General features: G+C 27.5%; 1 protein-coding gene across 1 annotated transcript; it reads right to left on the bottom strand.

Moving 5' to 3' along the window:
• Nucleotides 1-787: 787 nt before the first annotated feature.
• LOC129969179 (cathepsin L-like) lies at nt 788-12,781 on the bottom strand. Its single transcript, XM_056083621.1, has 12 exons — nt 12,556-12,781; nt 11,793-11,897; nt 11,008-11,103; nt 9,473-9,566; nt 7,959-8,072; nt 6,131-6,376; nt 5,196-5,276; nt 3,778-3,897; nt 3,627-3,691; nt 3,014-3,107; nt 1,115-1,188; nt 788-999 (listed from the first exon to the last, which is right to left on the bottom strand). Exons 1-12 carry the CDS (start codon nt 12,736-12,738, stop codon nt 925-927), a joined length of 1,347 nt encoding a protein of 448 aa, XP_055939596.1. The 5' UTR covers nt 12,739-12,781; the 3' UTR covers nt 788-924.
• Between the last annotated feature and the right edge of the window lie 8,396 nt (nt 12,782-21,177).

Below are 21,177 nucleotides of genomic sequence, written 5' to 3'. Positions count from 1 at the left end.
ATTTTATCCTAATCCAGAAAATTATTTCTTGATATATCTCAATGCTTTTACTGCTTGTCTCTATGGATTACAGCGAAATCGTTTTATTGTATGTGTCTTCCGCCAATCGATTGTAAATTTGTCACGAAAAATGAATCAATATAGAAATCATCCGATAGAATTGCTCAGTTCTGACGAGTTGCTGGGTGTGATGTAAAAACTGAGTACTATCAAAGAGTCAATTCTGATAAATTAGAAATCGAATCAAAGTTTGCTAGATCTTCTACTATTCGTTCCTTAATCAAATTCATTCATAACACTCTATAATGACATGTAGAAAAAAAAAACTTTATCGAATTGACCACTTTTGTAGATTAATTATAATTGTGTTATTAATCAACGTTCCATGCTTTTCTCCCTCTCAGCAAATGTCTTATTTGATATATTTCAAATACATGCATTCAATAAGGTCAAAGATTAATAATACCAATAAGGTGAGAGATTTATTTGTCTAGGAAAAAAATAACAACCTTGATTTATGTTTTATTTTCCAATTGAATGCTTCCTCAGGCTACTAAAAAATTCTATTAAAAAGTAGTGCACCCAGTTTAATACAGTTTACATACTATAATTTCATTTAGTATGTAAACTAATGTAGCATACTAATAACGTTCATTTAGTATGTAAACTAATGTAGAATACTAATAACGTTCATTCAGTATGTAAACTAAGGTAACATTGTGTAATAATGCACAACTACCAAACTAAAATATGTAGGAAATTTCAAATGAAAGTAACACACAAAATCTTAAAGAAAAACAACATTTAATGCTAAAATTCGTCACGGAAGATCATATTATAAACAGATTTCTTCACTAGCTCCTACAATTAAAATGTCTAGATTTACATCGTAAAAAAGTAAAAATCATTCTAAAAATCACAGTCTCAATCCACAATAGCAGATGATGTCATCAGATTCAAACCACAAGTTCCATCGCCACGGTAGACTCGGTAATAACCCTGAAAATACAAAATGTATTGCAGTTAAATACATTTCAAAGAGAAAAACATATTCTAAATTTTAGCTTAAAATTGATTTTACAATTGAATGAGTAAAATATTAAGATTTGCATACCTGTTCACCCCAACTAGCACCCCAGCTGTTTTTGATGATCCAGAAAGGAAGAGTTTTCTTGAAAATTGGGTATGCTAAAGGGGAAAAAAAAGTAAGATATTAGAAATTGAATAACTTGCCAAATAGATATGCCATATTTAGTGAAGTTATATAAATCGATCAATATCAGTGCAGGATTGTTTATATTAAACCTCATCAACTCTGAGAATTAAAGAAGGCATTCTATAAGTCCGAATATTTAAAAATTGGAATAGGTAATTCTGACCCTTCAACGTTACTAACAAAGTCATTCGGTAGTACTTCTTACAGATATATTACATATAATGTAGTATCTACAAATTATTGAGAAATATACATTTCTAAAGAATCTTAGTTAAATACAAAAAGTATTTTCAAATATTAATCAAAATTATTTGACAATTATTATTTGACTAAATATATAAGTTAAATATTTTTTTAATTATATAACATGGTTTGGTGGATCACACAAATTACTTGTTAAACAGTTACAGTTTTTTCATTAAATAGTGAAATTCATTCAGTTTTTAAAAAAATAGTAAAATTAATAAAAGTTCATTAAAACATAAAATGGTAAAATTCATTTAGTTCATCAAAAAGTAACATTTGTGTTTTTAAGTCATCATTGCTCAGTGTAAAATCATAATAAATACTTTTATACATTTTTGTGATGAGGAGGTTTCCAATGTTATTATAATCATGATGGAACAAAATTCATTTTTTTTCCCCAGCCATGTTAAAAATTCTTTAACTACTGGCGTTGCTGCAAGTGCAGTGTCCGGACGAAGACATTTTCGGTGTGTGTATATATATGTTTTTTTTTTTGTAGCTTTCTGCAATTTATCACTTTATATCCGTAACTCTCTAGTTTCCAACTTATTCCCATAACAATTGTGGGAATACCATAGCTGTTGGAGGGTATGCATTTTGATGATGCTGTTGCTGTTTCAGTGACACTGTACTGTACTGTACTGTTCTGTACCAAAACAACAAAGAAATCTTTAATCCAACAGTATAAGCTTATGTGGAAAAAAATTCAAATGATTCAGGCAATAAAAGAGAATGAGAAGCTTTGCAAAGGAATCAAAGCTTAATTGTTTTTAAAAGGCGACTTCTATAGGGATTCAGATTTGTTTCATGGCTATAATGGCATTATAGCATGTTCATAAGTTTTTGATCCTATAATTTCATCAATGTTGATGAATTCAGGATGAAATATTAATACAAAATAGTATATTTCCCCACGAAATTCAAGCAGCACAGTATTAGTTATGACTAACAGGTGCAACAGCTTCGTTTCCTCATTAACAAGATCTCCCTCGATGAGACTTCTAGTTCAGATTCGTATAGTCATATCATATCATCGACTCTAAGATCAAGTTTATTGTGAAAGCCCATGCCTAACTGTAGCAAACACAGATCATATTTACATATGCACACATTTTGATATGCAATTTCATATTTGATTTTGTAATCAGTCTTGTAACACTCTGTGCTTTTCAGGAAGTATATTTCAGAGAATTTATTTACAATGTGTACTTACTATTTTTATGTATCATTTCATTTATGTACAAATGTTTACAACTTAATTTATAACTAACATCTCAACAACTTTGTTTAACATATATTGATCTCTTCAGAAACAAGATAAAAATATCATTATAAATTAGTGAATAAAATAGAATGTTTTAAACACTAAAAAGTTTTTATCTACAAGGGCCATATAAAAATATAAATTGTATATTCAAGAATAAACAAAATGAACTTTAATAACTCGTTCGTAATAAAAGAATCTTCATAAAATAACGATAGCATTCTTTGATTTGCAAACAATTTTTTATTCATAAATAAAAAGAATAATTTTTAGTCATATGAACTTACTGTGCACACCATAGCCAACAATTAGGACACCATGATCCAAGTTACCAGGATCACACAAGAACTTCCAGGGATGGGAGATGCCACCATAATAGAACTATAAACAATAAAAGTAATGTTTTAATATAATTGTTTAAAAAATTCTAATTATATATTAAGAACATATGAAGACATTTATGCAATATATACAATCTTGTTTTTTTTTTAAATTTTATTTTGTGTTTTTAGTTAAAAGTTAGTTAAAATTTATTTCATATAACCTTGATTTAAAGAGATGACAATTATTTATAGGCTAAATATAGAAATGTAATTCTTTAATTCTGACATTTTCATTACCTAGTGTTGCAAATCCTTTCTATAGAAAAACAGCAGACAGGTAAGAGTTATTTTAATTAATAAGATTCCAAGTAGAAAAAAAACCCCTCATTGTTTCTTATCTTGAAACTCATTCATAGGTACAATCAAAATTGCAAATAGTCTTAATCATTTTTAAAAAGCTTTTGATTTTTTGAACTTTGACATATATTTATTTAAACATTTTCATTATAAAATACGCAAGTTTTAATTTTAAAACATAAAATAGATTTTTAGATTAAATAATATATTTCCCCCTTACTTGCATAGCATTAGCATTAATTCCAATTGCAATGGGTCCATTCTTAACCAACCACTGTTGCATTTCTAAAATTGGAAAAAAAATAATAAAATTACAATAAACAATTATAATTTTATATCTATCTCAAAAGTAATAAAAAAGAATTATTTACCTGTTTCATTGGTAGAAATTGTAAGAGAGCTATTAATGTAGACCTTAACAGCTGATTTCTTAAATGAACATTTATCATCTTTGCCATCATAAGGATAATCAGATTCCCCTTCAAGTCCACCTAAATAAAAATAATAAATATATCAAATTGAAATAAATTTTTTTATTTAAAAAAATCTTCTGAATTAAAGGGAGCAACCTATGTGCATACAGTGCAGAACTGGAATAGTTACTTTCATTGATAATAAATAATTAAGATTAATAACAATCTAGGTAACTTTATTATTTAAAAAGACTTGAAAATTCTTTTTGAAATATCTTTGAGAAATGAAATCCAGAAGACATTTTGATTCCCTCACTAGCATTGCATAATTACAATTTTTTCAATCATGAATTATTTTAGTTCAGTTTGGTTATATTTAGTTTAGTTCAGTTCAGTACTGTTCTGAAGACCATGGTTGCTATTTTGAAACCCATCTTGCAATTTGGAACTATGATCAGATGACAAAGATTCCCACCTCCTTTCAAAACCAGTGATTTTTCATAAGACCTAGAAAAATTCAACCAAATTTAAACCTACCAGCTTTAAAGCTGGAACCTTGCCATCAGATCACTGTGACCCTCACAGACTGAAAAAAGTATACATGAGCAGCTAATGAAAAATGGCACCAACAGAACTTTTACAGAAGAACATTTCTACTGTTAATATTTACCCATTTAATGTTTAAATAGCAACATTTATCCTGTATTTTATGATTTGACATTTTCTTATCTTGCAAGGAAGCTTACTGTATACTTTAAAAGCGAATTAATTTACAGCATCATTGAGTTTTGATTGAATTCTTTGAAAAATTGCTATTTCAGTTCAAATTATTTTAGCCAATCCAATAGCTGCATTAAAAGGTGCATACTGCTTTGCAATATCAAAAAAAAATATATATATGTTTTCTGACAAGAACTGTGAATTCAGGGTGAGCACAGAATAATATACAATGATTTCAATTGTGAAAATTTTCAAAATTTAACACAAATTAATATAAAAATTATTAATTTTTTTTTCATTTGAATTGAAATAATGATAAAACTTATTTTTTAATTAAATAAGTTTTATCAGCAAATCAACTCAATATCAGTAATTCAAGTAAACTATATTAATTAATTTTTAATAGGTATTTTAGATTAGTTATTTTCTCATCAGCATAAACAAAAATAATTTATCTATATGTATGCTTATTCTCAGTTTCACAGCAGAATCAGATCTGCAACAAACATCCCATCCCTTCTGTTGGTGAATAACGTACTCAATTTTTCAATTAAAAAAAAATCAAACTTCATTTTGATGCAAACAAAATTCTGATTACTCACTATTTTAAAATTAATCAAATAAACCGGTATAAAATTTCTTAAAGAGAAACTTACCTAGTCTTATGATTTCTTTATAGGCATTTGTCTGCAAACCACCTTCACAGCCTTTATCAACTTTATCGCAATCAACAAGTTCTGTGAAAAAGAAAAACAAAAACTGCTTTGAAATCACTTAATGCATATTAAAAAAGTATAAAGTAGTAAATTAAAAAATAAGAATAAAGTAATAGTTATCCTATATTCTGTTTCAACTAATATTGGTCCTAAATTCATTAAAAAAAATCATCATCTAAAAATACAGTTTCACTTTGAAATTAAAATCCAGCATTATAATATTTTAACTGTGAATCTGGTTAAGTTCAATATGATACAGTTAATTGTTTGTTATTATATGTAATATGTGTCATGTGACATGCATAGTGAAAAATCAATTAAAATGCTCTAAAGGGCAGACTGTTGGACCAAAAGTTACTAAATTTGATATGCAGTTTCTTCTGCAGTAGTAAATGTTCAATAAGAATAATTATTTTCAAAATTGAATTTAATTAAAAATTATTGAAATTTTTAATGTTTTTTTCAACAGTTCTTGAACATGTTATCAAAAAAATTTTGTTTAATAAGCATCAATTTTACTTTTAACCTTTTTCTTTTCTAACTGTAATGATTTTTTAAATATTTATATGTATAATTTACAATAAAACTATTCATTATTTTAATTATTGGATTTATGCTCATATACATTACAGCAATATTAGGCGTTTTTAAAGTTTTCCTCTTTAGTATCAATATAAACATAACAAATTTTTTAACACAATATAAAAATGATCAAAATATCCCACAAATGAGGTCAGCTGAAAGAGGAAATCTCATAAGTTATTATTACCACCCTTGCAGCAGTTCAAAAAATATATATTGAAAAAAAAAAATCTGCTATTTTATGATCTATACTGACAGTAAGAAAAAACGTTAAGGAGTAATTGAATAAATACCTTGTTCTGAGAGAGATACCAGACCCTTTCCTTTCAATGCCCACTGTCCTTCAATATTTCCAGTTGTGGAAAATGCCCAGCATGATCCACATTGTCCTTGATCTTTGACTTCAGTGACAATTTTCTTGTCTCTCCAATCAAATGAATCTGGAAGTGGCACTTTGGGAATTTCAGCCTTGGGGATGATATCATTTGATTCCATCAAATCTGGTCTCAAACCAAGAGCCTTCTTTTTGAATTCCTCCTCTAAAAATCAATATTTATATATATTAATAAACATGATTTCAAATATATGTATAACAACAAATATATACACATTTGGCTAGCTCTAATAATACAAATTTCAGTCTCATCTTTCTTAATATATCTATTAAGAGAACTCTTCTACTAATAAATTGTCTTCCTTTTTGAAAAAAAAAAAAAAAAAAAAAAAAATATTAGAAAAACATTGCTATAAAAAGAAATACATGAATGATGTAGTTATAAGCATGGAGACATTTTGCAAAACTTTGTCTTAATGTATATGCTTGCTATAGTACAATCTATAGATGGATTGTTATTTTTATGCAATGCAACCACATATTTAAACTAGTCTAGACAATGCAAATATTATTTGGCATTAACATGGCACTTTGTGCAATGGTGAATACATTCTGTCAGTGCCAGTCAGAATTTCAATGCCTTCAAATTGGTAGGGGTTTTTATGTGCTTCTGTAAACAAGGTACAGGAAGTTTTTCATGCGATATGAAATACTATATCAGCCATATTATAATGGAAATACAAATCAAGTGAGAGAAACAGATGAATGTTGTAATGAATTGTGATAAAAGATAAGAAATCTTTGCAGCATAAGTAACTGCTAAACCAAATATAATGTTTACCAATTCATTCTATTAACTCATAACTTATTTTCAGTCAACAACATCTCTCAGGGACACAATATAATTTTCTTATTGAAGAAAAAATTTTTAAGAAGAGGAATTGTAAAAACTTAGTTTTTCTCCATAAATGCAACTTTTTATAAAAAGCATTAACAGCTAATAATGCTGTCAGTTCACTCAAGAAATTTCCCGATGAACTGAACTCATCATTTCAGTTAAAGATGTTAACAAGAATATCCATATATCTATATTTATAATCTTTAATCAAAGAATTAATTGGATGTGATATTCTCTTTAAGAAGAGGCAATACTGCCGAAGTCATAAACCCTGGATTATGAAGAGTTTGGAAAGAAATTATTTGGTTGAATGAGACATGTTTTTCATTACTTCTAACTACAAACTCATATATGAAGAATGTCATGTCAAATTTGTGACCCAGAAATAAGAATTAAGCATGGTGGTAGTGGGATCTGTCAAGGTACAAGCAACCTTATTGTGGTATTTGGTAAGCCTTATCATTAACTTGCAAGATCAAACACTGACTGCAGGACCATTTTGGATGATCAGGTTCATTCCATGCTGAAACTATCATTCATTGACTGTTTAAGCTCTATTTTATCAAAATATAAGGTAAAAAAAGAATATATTTCATCATAAAAATGAATAACAGAATACTTTTGATATTGTAGGCTAATAATAGTTTATTTATTCCAATGCATAAAATTCATAATATTTATAAAATATTATTCTATATAGTATGAAAGTATAAATTAATAAAGTATTTAAAAATATGTAAAACAAAAAGGTACTTCATATATCTATGCATATGCAGCATAAGAAAAATATCAGATTCTACACAATAATAGATATTTAGATAAAGCAATACAGAAATATAAATACACAAAAATACATAGAAATAAATAAGACAGCAACAATTGGACATACCTGTCCAATCAGCAAACTTGGTAGTTCCATATCTTGCAGTTCCCCGTTCATGATCATTTAAAAATTTTATCTTCTTTAAATTCAGTCGAAAGACCTCGAATCTAGCTTGTTTTTCTGAAAAAGAATGCATAAATATCAGCGAGTCTAATATAAAATATTTTAATTTAAAATGACTTTTTTATCAAATTAAGTTAACAAAACAGCAATGGGTGACAATTCAAATCTATAGTGCATAGTCTATAAACAACTGAATCACAGGGATCATAACAAGTTTTTACATATCAAAGCATTATAGATTCATATCGATTTTTCATGAAATTAAATATAGGGGAAGGGTATTTATATAGAAGGTATATAGAAGGGTAGGGGTACAGTATTACACAATTTTTATTTTCAGTTGTGTATCAAGAAAAACAAAGTTCTTAAAGTGATGTTTGGCCTTTTATAAACATTACATAAAATTAAAATTAAAAGGAGTAACAGTATGATAGTGATGAAAATTGTAACACTGTTCACCATTGTCAGAGCACAGTGTTACTTCCTAGTTGCAATCATCGTTATAAAGATGAGCTTTTACTAAATTTGACATGTGTAGATATCTAATGATACCTTAAACGGATTTAAAATAAAATGCTGCATCTTATAAGTTTGTATATAATTAAATAGTTTTATATGTGGGGAAAATACAGAGACTACATTGCAGGTTTTATATGTTCTCCAAAAAGTAAGCCTTTCTTTCATTTGGTCCACTCTCATGCTTAAATATTTCAAACAAAATGTAAGCAAATATTTATAAAAAAAATTACCAATATGAAAGAATACTGTAAACATTTCGTAAAAATACACACAAACTTTTATGAGGAAAAAGCTTTTGGAAAAATTAAATAGTTTTGTTAATATATTTCCAATTAATACCATTAAATAAAAAATAAAAAGCTACTGCATGTAATAAAATTTACTTTCTGAAATATTATGCTTTTTTTTTTAAATATATCAAATGGACAATTGTATGTAAAAGCATATTAAATTTTCTTCTGTAACACTGTATCCCTTTTGCATAGTTTGTAATAAAAATATCTTAAAGTTACATTATATAAATTTAGATCAACCAGTTTCACTCAACATAACTTTTACATAATTAGCTTTACCACAAATATACTAATTGCCATAAATGATTACTTGAATAAAAAGGATTTAATTGTGAACATAAAATTTTAAAATGAAATTCACCACAAAACTGAATTTAGTATAACACTGTACACCAACATCTTCTAGAATTTAGTTAAACAGAGTATCAATATTTAATGAATTGTGTTTATAAATACACTAAAATAATATTAAAAATGGTATAAATGAGCATAATAATAAGTTCCACAGCTTCTGTCATACTGCAATATGAGCAGTATGGAAGACTTATTACAATTTTTCTGCCATATCATAATTTCCAGTTTTAGATTTTCAAAGAAGGAATTACAGTATATTATATTAAATTATAGTAAAGGGGAAAAAAGTACCATCTTCATCCTGGTATTCTTTGCCATGCCTGGCAATGAAGTCTTCAAAAAGCAATTGCTCAGCATGCAGTTGGTGAGCATTTTGAGGTGGAGGCTGAAACAATTATATAAATTATTAAATGCAATTAATATAAGTAAAAATAAAAACAGTAACAACACTACACTATGCCACAAATTGAAAGGAGGAAATGATGCTTTTATTTTCAAAGGGAATGAAAGTATTATTTAGTTAAGAATTATTTTATTTAAAATCAAACATGCTAGACAAAGCAGAAGGGGATTATTTAGAAATAAAAACTGAATAAGTAAATGTTCCAAGGAACAATAATCAAGTTTTCATAAAATCATATTTATTTTAACATAATTAACTTCAAAATTAGATTCTTTGAACTAAAGAAAGAGATAATGGAAAGGTAAGGAAAAAATTACGTTGAAAATCTCAGAAGTTTATTTTCACAATAAAAAGGATAGAAAAAAAATTATTATTTTTTAAAACAAATATAATATAAACTGAATCTTGCATGTTTCTAAATGGATCAGAAAACTCCCAAATTCACACAAAGAAAATATATATATTATATATATATATATAGTTAAAACTTCAGTTTTCTCAAAAGAAGATCATTGGTAGTTTTAATAGTCAGCAATCAAAACAATAGTAAAGCATTTTCTTATTTAAGAATAATGATAATACAACAGAAGAACAATGGTCACACTCCATTCGTATAATTAAAGAGAATCATACAAAATTAAGCAGCAATTTTAAGATAATATTGCTTAATATTCCAAAAAAAAAAAAAGAAAAAAAAAAGAGGTTGAGGGGTGAAACGAATTTAAGATGAAGAAGAGATAACAGTAATCTTTAAATCAATAAGGGGAGGGAAAAAAAATTACCTTAAGCAGGATGAAACAGAGAAAAGTAATTTTATTCATATATTAAGAATAATAAAATAAAATAAATAAATTTGAGAATGTAAGAAAAAAAAAATAGAGAAGAAAATGTACATTTTTTTTATCATTTCATGCAAATTGTAACCATCTGAAGAAGTAATTAAAACAATCATAAAGATAAAAAAAAAAGTAAAAAATAAATAAAAGGAACCGCAGGAAAAATTGATGCGATGGAAAAAAGAAACATTACAATACAAAAGTTTATATGAACTGCAAAAACTCATTATTATCAATAATTCATTAAAATAGCAACTTCCTGAAATGTAATCAATAATTTGTATAGAAAAAATAACTACTACAAAGGCAATTCTCATCAATAAATTTAAATACTAACTAATTACTTCATATTACTAGAGGAACATAGGACTCATTTCAATCAGGATTTTCGCAATTTTATCTGAGAAAATTCTGATAGTGAATTATTAACAAAAGGAAAAGATATTGAATTTATAAAATAACTGAGTATTTCCAACAAGATGATGAAAATTAATTAATGTTATGAAAAAATAAAAATTTAAAAGATAAATAACACAACATCAGAACCATCAGTTTTAATATTGGAAAACTGATAAATGCTTATCTACCTTAACTCCTGGATCAGTATTGCAGTCAAAACTAGTAAGTTTATGCTCATTTTTCAAATTGTGATAGATAACCAGAGTGCAAATTTTATGCGGTCCCTGAAAAATAGATAAAAAATACTCTTAATGGAAATAACATAAAATAAGACAATAAATACTTTCAATTCTTATATGTTATATAATTTAAAATAATAAATTGCCCTTTTTCTTAAAATTTTATTTGTTTCACATTTAAAAAATGCAATTATATTCTTTAAGAATTATTGTAAAAATAGCAACAAGTAAGCTTTAATATGGATTCATACCTAAACATACATTAAAACTGATTTAATTATTTTAATCAAAGGCATTAAAATAAAATATTCTTATTGGTTCAAAAGAAATTGGAAAATAAAAAGACAAAAATTATTAAAAACAAAAAGTTTTTAAATTTAATCCGAAATTATTTTACGTTAGGAATTATCAGAAAAATTCAACATTTTTATCCATTTGCAAACTGAATTTTACACCATTTTAAGATATATATTTATAAATCAGTACTATCACTGTCATTCCAAGATTAAAAACTGCTATAAAATTCAAGGATTATTAAGTTGTCAACCTATTTAAACTTCTGACAAACAACAATCAAATGTTTAAAAAAGTAATATTAACAGTAATTCAAAGCATAAAACTTTCATAAACAAGAAATAATGATTGACAATTAAGAAAATTTCCATATACAACATATTTAAAAATATTGTTGATTTAAAAAATAATTAAGTCAGCATTTAGCATATCATACTTACTTCTAAGAAGTCACACTTATCAAGATCTTCATATTTCACTTGAGATTTCTTGCAATGAGTATAACCAACACTCACCTTGACTCTGTAATTATATCCAGCTACAACCTAAAAAAAGGAAATTAACAAAGTAATTACTTTTCATGAAGATAAAAGGAAAAATTCCACTGTTTTTATACAAGTGTGTTGTAAATTGCTATCAGTTTTTAATACTCTTCATGTTTTCTATTCTGCAACTTAGAAAAAAAAAAAAAAAAAAACTTTATATATGAGTGTGAGACGATAAAACAAGTTTATATACACACCAGGGTAAGAATTGAGATATATTTTTATGATTCAAAAGAATGCTATTCAGTTCATACACTATGAAACTTTAAAAAAAAAGAAAGAAAGAAAGAAAGAAGCTGAAACAATGAAATCATGTGACTAATGCTTTTACATTTAGACTTTCTTTAACTTCATTTAAAATCGTTGAATTAAATATATTGAATTCAAATAAGCTACTGAGAGATTTTCTTTAAAATAAAATATTACTCTAAGATATGAAAATAAAAATAATACCTTCATTAAAAAATAATTTAACAAGCATGTACGCCGTTATTTTCTGTAATAACGAAATTTTTTTTAAAAAAATGAACTAGGAAACAAAATTTAATAAAAATATTTGAATATTTAAAAGAATATTTTTTTTTTCAAAATCATGCTCAGAATCCTATACATTTTTTTTAAATATGTAAAATAAAATAATAATATCCATTTTACTAACCTGCCTTTCTGCTTCATGAATTTCAATGAGTTTCGAATGATAAAGAGAATTGGATCGTTGTGAAAGCAATCTTACACCGGATTCAACAGCCTTTTTTAAACCAGGATCCTCTAAGGATATCTTCTGCCACTGACCAGAGGCTAAAACCAATGGTAACAGACAAATTAAGCTGAAACGCAACATCTTGTACCTTCGCTAAATATTAAGTAGTGTCACATTTGTTTATATACAAACAAAGTATGACGTGCTGTTTTCAATGATTTATGATTCGATTGCCGCACCATCTATCGAACAACTTTCAAATTAAAACCTTCAGAAAATGATAAGAACAATTTTTCGATTAAAGTTTTATTTTAGCTAACAGAAAGTCGAATGATCAAGTGCAAGCATGGCGTTCAAACAATGGGAGAACAAAGTCCCAAAACATTGTAATAAAATTCACAAAGAAAACATCGAAGATTATGAATACGTCATTGTTTGTTAAAAAATTAAATATGAGATACTTATCATTATCAGAAATATTATCTTCAAGATGAATAAATGTGTTATTAATATCAAAAGTTGGCCATTATCATTAAAAAAACCTAACAATATATACGGGTTTAAATAAATGTGAATTGGGAAGTTTTAATATTAAATGCGAATTTTAGTGATTAGTGAAATTTTGATATAGTGAAATAAGAAGACATTTAATTGCTAGTCAGCTTCAAATGAGTGATTTCTATGTCTCGGAAATGAAAAACAAAATTTAAATTTAAAAAAAAGGATTTTTAAGAAAAGTAATTTTATGCAAAATACTAAAAAAAGAAAATGACAAATTATTTTGACTCAGTCTAAATAATATTTAATAACATGATCAGATATTTGTTAAATTGTAAAGAAACCTTTTTTTTTTATGGTTATGAACATATAATAAAAAGAATGAATAACAATATTTTTTTAAAGTTTTTAGAGTAATATTTTGAAATTTAAACGATATCTTGATTTTAATTTAAATTAACTATATTGCACGACCATTGAAAGAGAAAGCAATAATTTTAAAATACCGCAAAAATATCTAAATACTTCGAGGCTCCTAGTGTTGTCGTGAGATGTTTAGACAATTTCTTTCTTTATCTATTTAATTATTTGGTTCTTTACACACGGTGATCTGATCCTGTCCTTTCATTTTATTAACAAGGGCCATGTACTTGAAAATGCTCAATATTGTATTCATATTGTTACGAATTTAATACTCGTATTGTTACGAATTTGATTCTGACATTGTTACGAATTTAATACTCGTATTGTTACGAATTTGATTCTGACATTGTTACGAATTTGATACTCACATTGTTAAGAATTTCATATTCATATTGCTACGAATTTGATTCTCATACTGTTAAGAATTTGATACTCATATTGTTCAGAATTTGATACTCATATTGTTAAGAATTTGTAATATTACTTACCTGCATAATAAGTCTCAGGTAAGGAAGATAGTTTTACAGATTTCTCTAACGGATGCTGAATGGGTGTTGGATCAACGATCCTGGTTTCTTGGTGACAGATTTGACGACCATTCGGAGACAGAAATAATGGATATGTTAGAATTTTGGTGATAGCTCCATTAGACTCGAATTCCTGAGAAATTCCTGAAGTTTGTTTGGTGATTCGGAAACAATAAAAAGCCGAGATATTTAGTTGAGGGTTACGCAGTAATGAATAGCATTCAATTAAGTGGAACTTAGGCGAGTAAGCGAAATTTCTACTAGAAGTTTTCTCTGAATGCTTTGTGTATTTACGGTTGTTTATTATTGATTTATTGTTTCGGTGCTGCTTTTTTGCAAACGTTGTTTTGCACACACTTCTTCTGTGTATAATAAGAATATATTATATATAATAAAAATATAATATATAATGTTTATATAATAAGAAAATAATATATAATGTTTGTATAGTAAGAAAATAATATATAATGTTTGTATAATAAGAAAATAATATATACTGTTTGTATAATAAGAAAATAATATATAATGTTTGTATAATAAGAATATAATATATGATGTTTTGTATAATATAGCTCCTCTATCCATTATTGAACCTATAAGAGTTTTTTACTGTATGTCCATGTGACGGAGTTTCAGAAAAGTTCTGTAACAATATCAAATGTTATTTAAATTTTGGGACTCAGCATTCTTAGATTTATTTTTTTTTTCATTTCGCATTTTTAAATTCACTTACAAATATATGCAAACCTATTTTACTTCTTCTTTTCTTTTTTTTAGTTGGTCATTTAAATATTTAAAATGCCTACATTTTGCAATTTTTTTCCTATTTTGTTTAAAAAAATTTAATTTAAATTTAATTTTATTTTACACAAGTAGTTGCTAACATCAAATAGATGTTTTGCTATTCCACTCTGTAGTAATGTTTGTCTTTTAAAAATTGATTATTTATAATGTATTTCTAAAATCAAAAAACAAATTTTAATGATAGATTAGATACAGGGTCATACCGAGTTTGGCTTAATTTACGGCCATAGGAAGGGTGCAAAAGTGTCGGTGAAAAAAATATAAAAGTCAGTTGCTGCGATCAGCAATTCAAATGAAAAAGAATATGAAAGTAAGCCTTCAGAGACTGTTTAAAAATTACGGACATATCAAAAATATTTTTATAAATATATACAGTCATTAATTTATTTATTGCAAATGATAAATTTTAACTTACTGCATATTATATTTTTCATCAATAAAGTCAACTGATGCATTATTTTTCAAGAATATATAATTTTTATTGAAACTGTTTTCAAAATTATAAATATGCTAATCTAAGTATAAAAAATAACAAGAAATGCGATTTCTACGGAAGAATAGTAAAAAGGATGAAAAATGGACAGAATTGTAGCTTACAGTGCGGATGAAACAATTTTAGATGATCTGAGAAGGATGCAGGGTCACTTATGGGCGAATTTTATCAGGTTTGCCAGAAGAAGTCATTTTATTATAAAACACGGTGTTCACAAACAACTGTATAGGAGATCTCGGGAGTTCTTTGCTCTCAATTTAATAAAGGATAGCACAACAACCCAATTACAACATTAAAACAGGTACGCAGCATGATGTGATTATGACAAGTTGGATGCAATAACAACTACAAATCTTTGAAGGGTTTAAATTAAGTGTTCGAGGGAATTCCAGCCAAAGTGATACACGCTTCGCAGGTTGTTACTTTCGTTTTAATATATTTATTTACAATTTTTTTTTCATCTGAGCACCTATATGTAATATACAAAGATGTAATTCTCATTTTGCCATAAAATTAATAATTTTTCCTTTTCGAATTTTTACAAAAATTGAATATGTTTAGTATTAAGATCCATCTTTTAAAAGGGATATATCCATTTCTGATAAGAAATTTTTATTTTTAATAAGGTGCGATAGAAATGAATTGCAATTCATGAGTTCGAAATTCAAAAAAGAAAAAAAAAAATGTCTTTTTACCTCCTCTGAATTTTGTCTTTTGATGTGAAATCGTAGAGAGAAATGTAGAAGCTTATTCCTACGCGTGCCAGCGAACGAGAAAGGAAATCTATTAGTAGAATTATGTCTATGAATTTGATAGTTGAAAAATGCAACGGGCTAGACTAATGAAACTTAGCATAAGGTCTTAACAGCAAAATCAGAAGTATCAGAAGTGGATGGCAATGTTTAAACGTGACATTTCTACAATTTATCGTCAAAATAACACATAATAATTAATTTCATATTTAAATAAAGATTATTGCGAATTGAATAGTTCATTTAATTAGAATTAAAAGTTATTTGTAAAAATTAACTTTTTGTACGATGTCGGGGTTATAAGAATCGTACAACCAATGATAAAAGATACATCGTACAGCAATGATTAATGATAAAAGTATAAAGAATCAATTAGCCTCTCCCGCGATCAGCTGTCCACCCGCTGTAAAGCTGTATTTAAAAGAATTTAAAAATTAATTATTAAATTAATTTTTATTTCTTATGAAATTTAACGGGACCCAGATACGTTATCAATAATCCCCTACTCTCTCTCTCTCTCTCCATATATTTTCACCGGAGAAATCTCAAAAACTCTACTTTACTATACATTTTCTGTGAGAGAAAACCTTGACAAAATTTTTGAGTCACAACCATTAAACAAAATACCTAATTTACCAATTTTTATTTAACATGATTCACAAATACGTCATCAAGGATTCTCTGACCATTCCCTCTCCATTCACGAGAGGTGCATTGTAAAACTTAGAAAGAGGCTCCAACCTTAATACCTGGATAGATTTCTCCAATTAATTTTGAAAAAATAGTTAAACAATCAAAATGCTGTATCATCACCAAGCAATTAATTAATTTAAAATAACATTTTCTTTTGTTCCGGTAACATGCATTTCATCGAAATTAGTCGATATGATTATATTTATACCATAAATGAGTTTGTTGCTGGCGATTAAAATTAACATCAATAATTTATTCAATTATACAGTTTATTAACACCAATAATTCAAACAATTTCAATGAATTGCATCTTATTTCAACAAAGATATAATAAAAGTATAGTTCTAGTAATATATATATATATATATATATATATATATATATATAACATACACAACAGGAGCAAAGTATTTTGATTCGTTATCTATACTACGAAGTTGCGAAATTTTCAAGTTGGAACTGAAAATTGCTGAAATCGATCGGGTTGCTAAAGTCCAGGGCTATATCAAAATATATTTTGTTATATTTCTCATAATGGAGATGAAGTTGGTAGATCATCATTGATGACATATCGAGGAATCATAAGCATTCGTATGGGAAAAAAAAAGATTGAAATCAGTACAAAGGTTGCGGTTGGTAACTCTGCCGTAGGAATGCGTGCTTAATTTTCTCCCGCCATTGAAGGGTGACAGCAAACCATTGATGACAGAGGATTTAGGTCATAAGCTTCCAAATGACATAAAAATTGGCGAAATCGGATTCATGTTGAGTTTGGGGGCTGGTTCATTTGCTTTTCTAATTATTTAAAATATATAAATAACATGATATCAAATAAAATATACCGATTTGAAATTGGATACAAGTTTTTTATATTTTTAGTAAATCTCATAACAAAATAAGATGATAACTAAAACAAGTGAAAGTAATTATTATTTTATTATTAAATATTTTAAATAGAATATTTTAAGCTAAAACTTATGTTAATTAAATAAATGCTATATGAAATGAAATCAAACAAAATCAATTGTTGAAATACTTTTCAAGTCAAATTTGAATTGTTCCCCCAAGCGTATTAACTCAATTATAATCATTACTCTTAATACTTTTGAAGAAATTAATAAAAAGTTATTTAAACTAAAGTAACTATTTAATAAAAATTTCAGTATTTGTATCAAGTTGTCTTAAGTAAAAGTATTTATCCGAATATTTCTGCTAATAAATATTTTTTTTAACAGTTTGTATTTTTCAATTTCTCCAGCTAAAACAAATATAAGTTCTTTTAAAACTAAAAATTGTAGTGGACAACAAGGAAATATTCATATGCTTCAAAATTCATGCAAATCTCTTTAATATTCCAAATATTTAAACAGGTTTTTTCATAAGTTTAATGCGTGTCCTTATCCTTATGAGTTCAGCAAAAATTTAATCAGGAAAATAATTCGGAAGACGCCCATGCATTTCGTGTATTAGCTTTATTACATCTCTTTCCGAAGCGATGAAATTTTTTGTGACGGAATTTTTTATTTCTCGTCGATGGTGGTGGGGATGTAAGCGGTTTCCGACTGGCAAGTCACTTTTGCCTCCCTAGTGTTGCTGTCTCTGGGAAGTATCTATCAAATTTTAGACAAAATCCACTATCCGAAATCCTTTTGTTCGCTCGTTCGAGTGTACGTGAATACAATAACTTAGAAATGCAACGATCTAGGTTGATGAAATTCGGTGTCTTGCTTTATCACTGTAAGTGCAATTCCACATCAAATCTATGAATAAATCAGTCGAAGGCTTGTTGTCTACTTGCGGCTGTGTGAAGGCCTTAGCTGAAAAATTCAATATACAAGATAAAAGAAGTTTGATATATGTTGACTGTAGAACTACAAATTAGTAGTATCAGTTTAATCCAATAAGTGAAAGAGATGAAATGATAGCTGATTTTCTTCTCTTCTCTTTTATTTAAAAATTAACTCACAATGCCTTGTATTAAGGAAGTATGCAGGGTAGGAGAAGAAATAACAATCTTTTTCTTTCTTTTTTTTTACTTTCTAGCATATGTAGTGTAGAGAAAGTATAGTAATCGTCAAAAAATTCGAACTCGAGATTTTAATGAATCTCTACGTCTCAGACCTCCCTGAGTTCGAAAAGTGCATTTTTGGCAAATGTCCGTCTGTCTTTCTGCGGCAGAGGTAATTCAAAAATTATTTAAGCTAGACGGTTGAAATTTGGTATGTGGTCTTTACACTAAATCTGCAGATTTCTATCACATTTTAAGTAAAATCTGTTCAAAGGAAGTCCGTTTGTCTGGCTGTTCGAATATAAGTTAACATGATAATTACAAAACTAAGAGAGCTAGATAGATAAAATTCGGTGCACAGATTTAACATCTACAATGCAGACACCTGTTAAATGTTGAGCTAAAACCAACAAAGGATTGACTGTCTATCTGTCTGTTTTTCGGAAACTTGTAAGGAGATAACTCTAAAACTTTAATATACCAACTTTATATATATATATATATATATATATATATATATATATATATATATATATATATATATATATATATATATATATATATATATATATATATATATATATATATATATAAAATTTTGTATGTGACTTTATGTTTATATTTCTGTGCCAACTTTTTATTTCAATGCGTTGACATATCTAAATACAAATTCGATTTTTGGATACTAGCATGCGAGGAATGAATCGCTAAAAAAAACTCGTCAAGGATGACTCGACATGCTAAATTCACACCGAAAGTTAATATTTCTTATCTATTTTATGTCAATGCCCTGTAAGGCATTCTCTGGCATGAAAGGTTAGAAAGTATGCGAGAAAAATTTGTGGAGACAACTCCTGTTTGTTTAAAATTCTTTTAACTGTGCATATCTGAGTTAAATTAAAAAAAAAAAAATGGATGTGAAAATGAATAGGAAATACCCAACTGATATCTAGAAAGTTTATCAGAAAGTTGTGTTATCAGTATATTAAATCATGAAGAGTTAACAAAAACTCACCATGAAGACATCGACTTCACCGATGAAGAGGTAGAGATAAAATCGTTTTTTAGAAAAATAGATAAACAATCATATGTTATCTAGTCACTCGAACTGTTTACAATGGATTGAAGCGCGTGATATCGAAGTGGTTTGTTTTCATGAGATTACTTTTTGTATTTATTAGAGATGTGCCAAGCAAACAGAGTTGCTGATTCACACTTACTTATCCCAGGGAGCGCCTGATAACGTTTTTTATTTGAGTAAAACAACGACTAAAATTGATTATACTTTCATGCAGAAATGATCAGGTTGGATTATGTTGAAAGACCTGATTTATTAACACACAAACCTATATCATTTCAAGCTGTCAGTTCAATATGAAATATTCTTACTTACATTGGGAATTACACGCGGGAGTGTCGTTGAGTTCCGAAAAATGCCACCAAGTCGAGTTGAAGTTTTTAACCTGGACCGCTGATGATTAATTATCTATATGAACATGCTTTTCCAACTTTAGTCAGCTTTCACTTTCTCGTACACAAAGTATAGAGGAAGTATATTAATCGTCAAAAAATTCGAATTCGAGATTTTGACGAATCTCCTTGTTTCAGAACCCCCTGAGTTCGAAAAATACATTTTTGAAAAATTTCTATCTGCAACAAAGATAACTCAAAAACGAATGAAATTTAGCATTCGATCTTGGCACCAAATTTGTAGATTTCTGTCAAATTTGGAGCAAAACAGATTTAACATATTTACACAGATTTAACTTATGTAGAGTAGACACCAATCCAAATTTTGCTAAACCTAACAAGGGGTTGTAAACCACAATCTAACTCTCGGTCTGTACTTCCAGAAATATGTAAACGCGATGACTCAATAAACGCTGGATTCAATATTCACGACAAATGTCCATATTTCTTAACTATCGCCAAGCCATACAAGGCATTCCCTGCCCTTTCCAAGATCCATAATATTTTGAGGGGCGTAGAGAATAATAGCTTCATTAGAGAGTGTGTGAGAAAGTTTTGGGGCAGCAACTGTCACAGTCTCCCCCCCCCCCTCACTTCTTTTAAGCGTAAATATAGAAACAAATTGAATGGAGAAACTGTCCTTAAAACAAATACAGAAACAAAAAAAGGATGAAATTTATAAATAAAAAAAAGTGGAAATTAGAAAATAAAAGGCAGTAGATAGGTTTAAAGAACAGCATAATTTAGGGTACTATGATAGAAAGATAACTCTTCTGAAGCAATTTCATTCCAAATAATCAGACGAGAAAAAAAAAAAAGTGACAGAGTGTTTGGATGGTCATAAATATTTCAAGAGCTGTCATACAAACGCAAATCTTAAAATGGAATACAATTGTAAGTACATGTTTCTGA

Source organism: Argiope bruennichi, chromosome 1 (assembly GCF_947563725.1).
Source record: "Argiope bruennichi chromosome 1, qqArgBrue1.1, whole genome shotgun sequence".
Taxonomy (NCBI): domain Eukaryota; kingdom Metazoa; phylum Arthropoda; class Arachnida; order Araneae; family Araneidae; genus Argiope; species Argiope bruennichi.
The sequence above is the reverse complement of the archived record's forward strand: the minus strand, read 5'-3'. Positions and strand labels throughout refer to the sequence as shown.

What these genes read in the sequence shown, in the direction of transcription:
- LOC129969179 (XM_056083621.1), bottom strand. Translation starts at nt 12,738, where the DNA reads ATGTTGCGTTTCAGCTTAATTTGTCTGTTACCATTGGTTTTAGCCTCT. An exon ending in TAAAGAAATCATAAGACTAG is followed by an intron (nt 3,898 to 5,195) that starts GTAAGTTTCTCT and finishes ATTTTTATTTAG; the next exon opens with GTGGACTTGAAGGGGAATCT. An exon ending in AATTTCTACCAATGAAACAG is followed by an intron (nt 3,692 to 3,777) that starts GTAAATAATTCT and finishes TTCCAATTTTAG; the next exon opens with AAATGCAACAGTGGTTGGTT.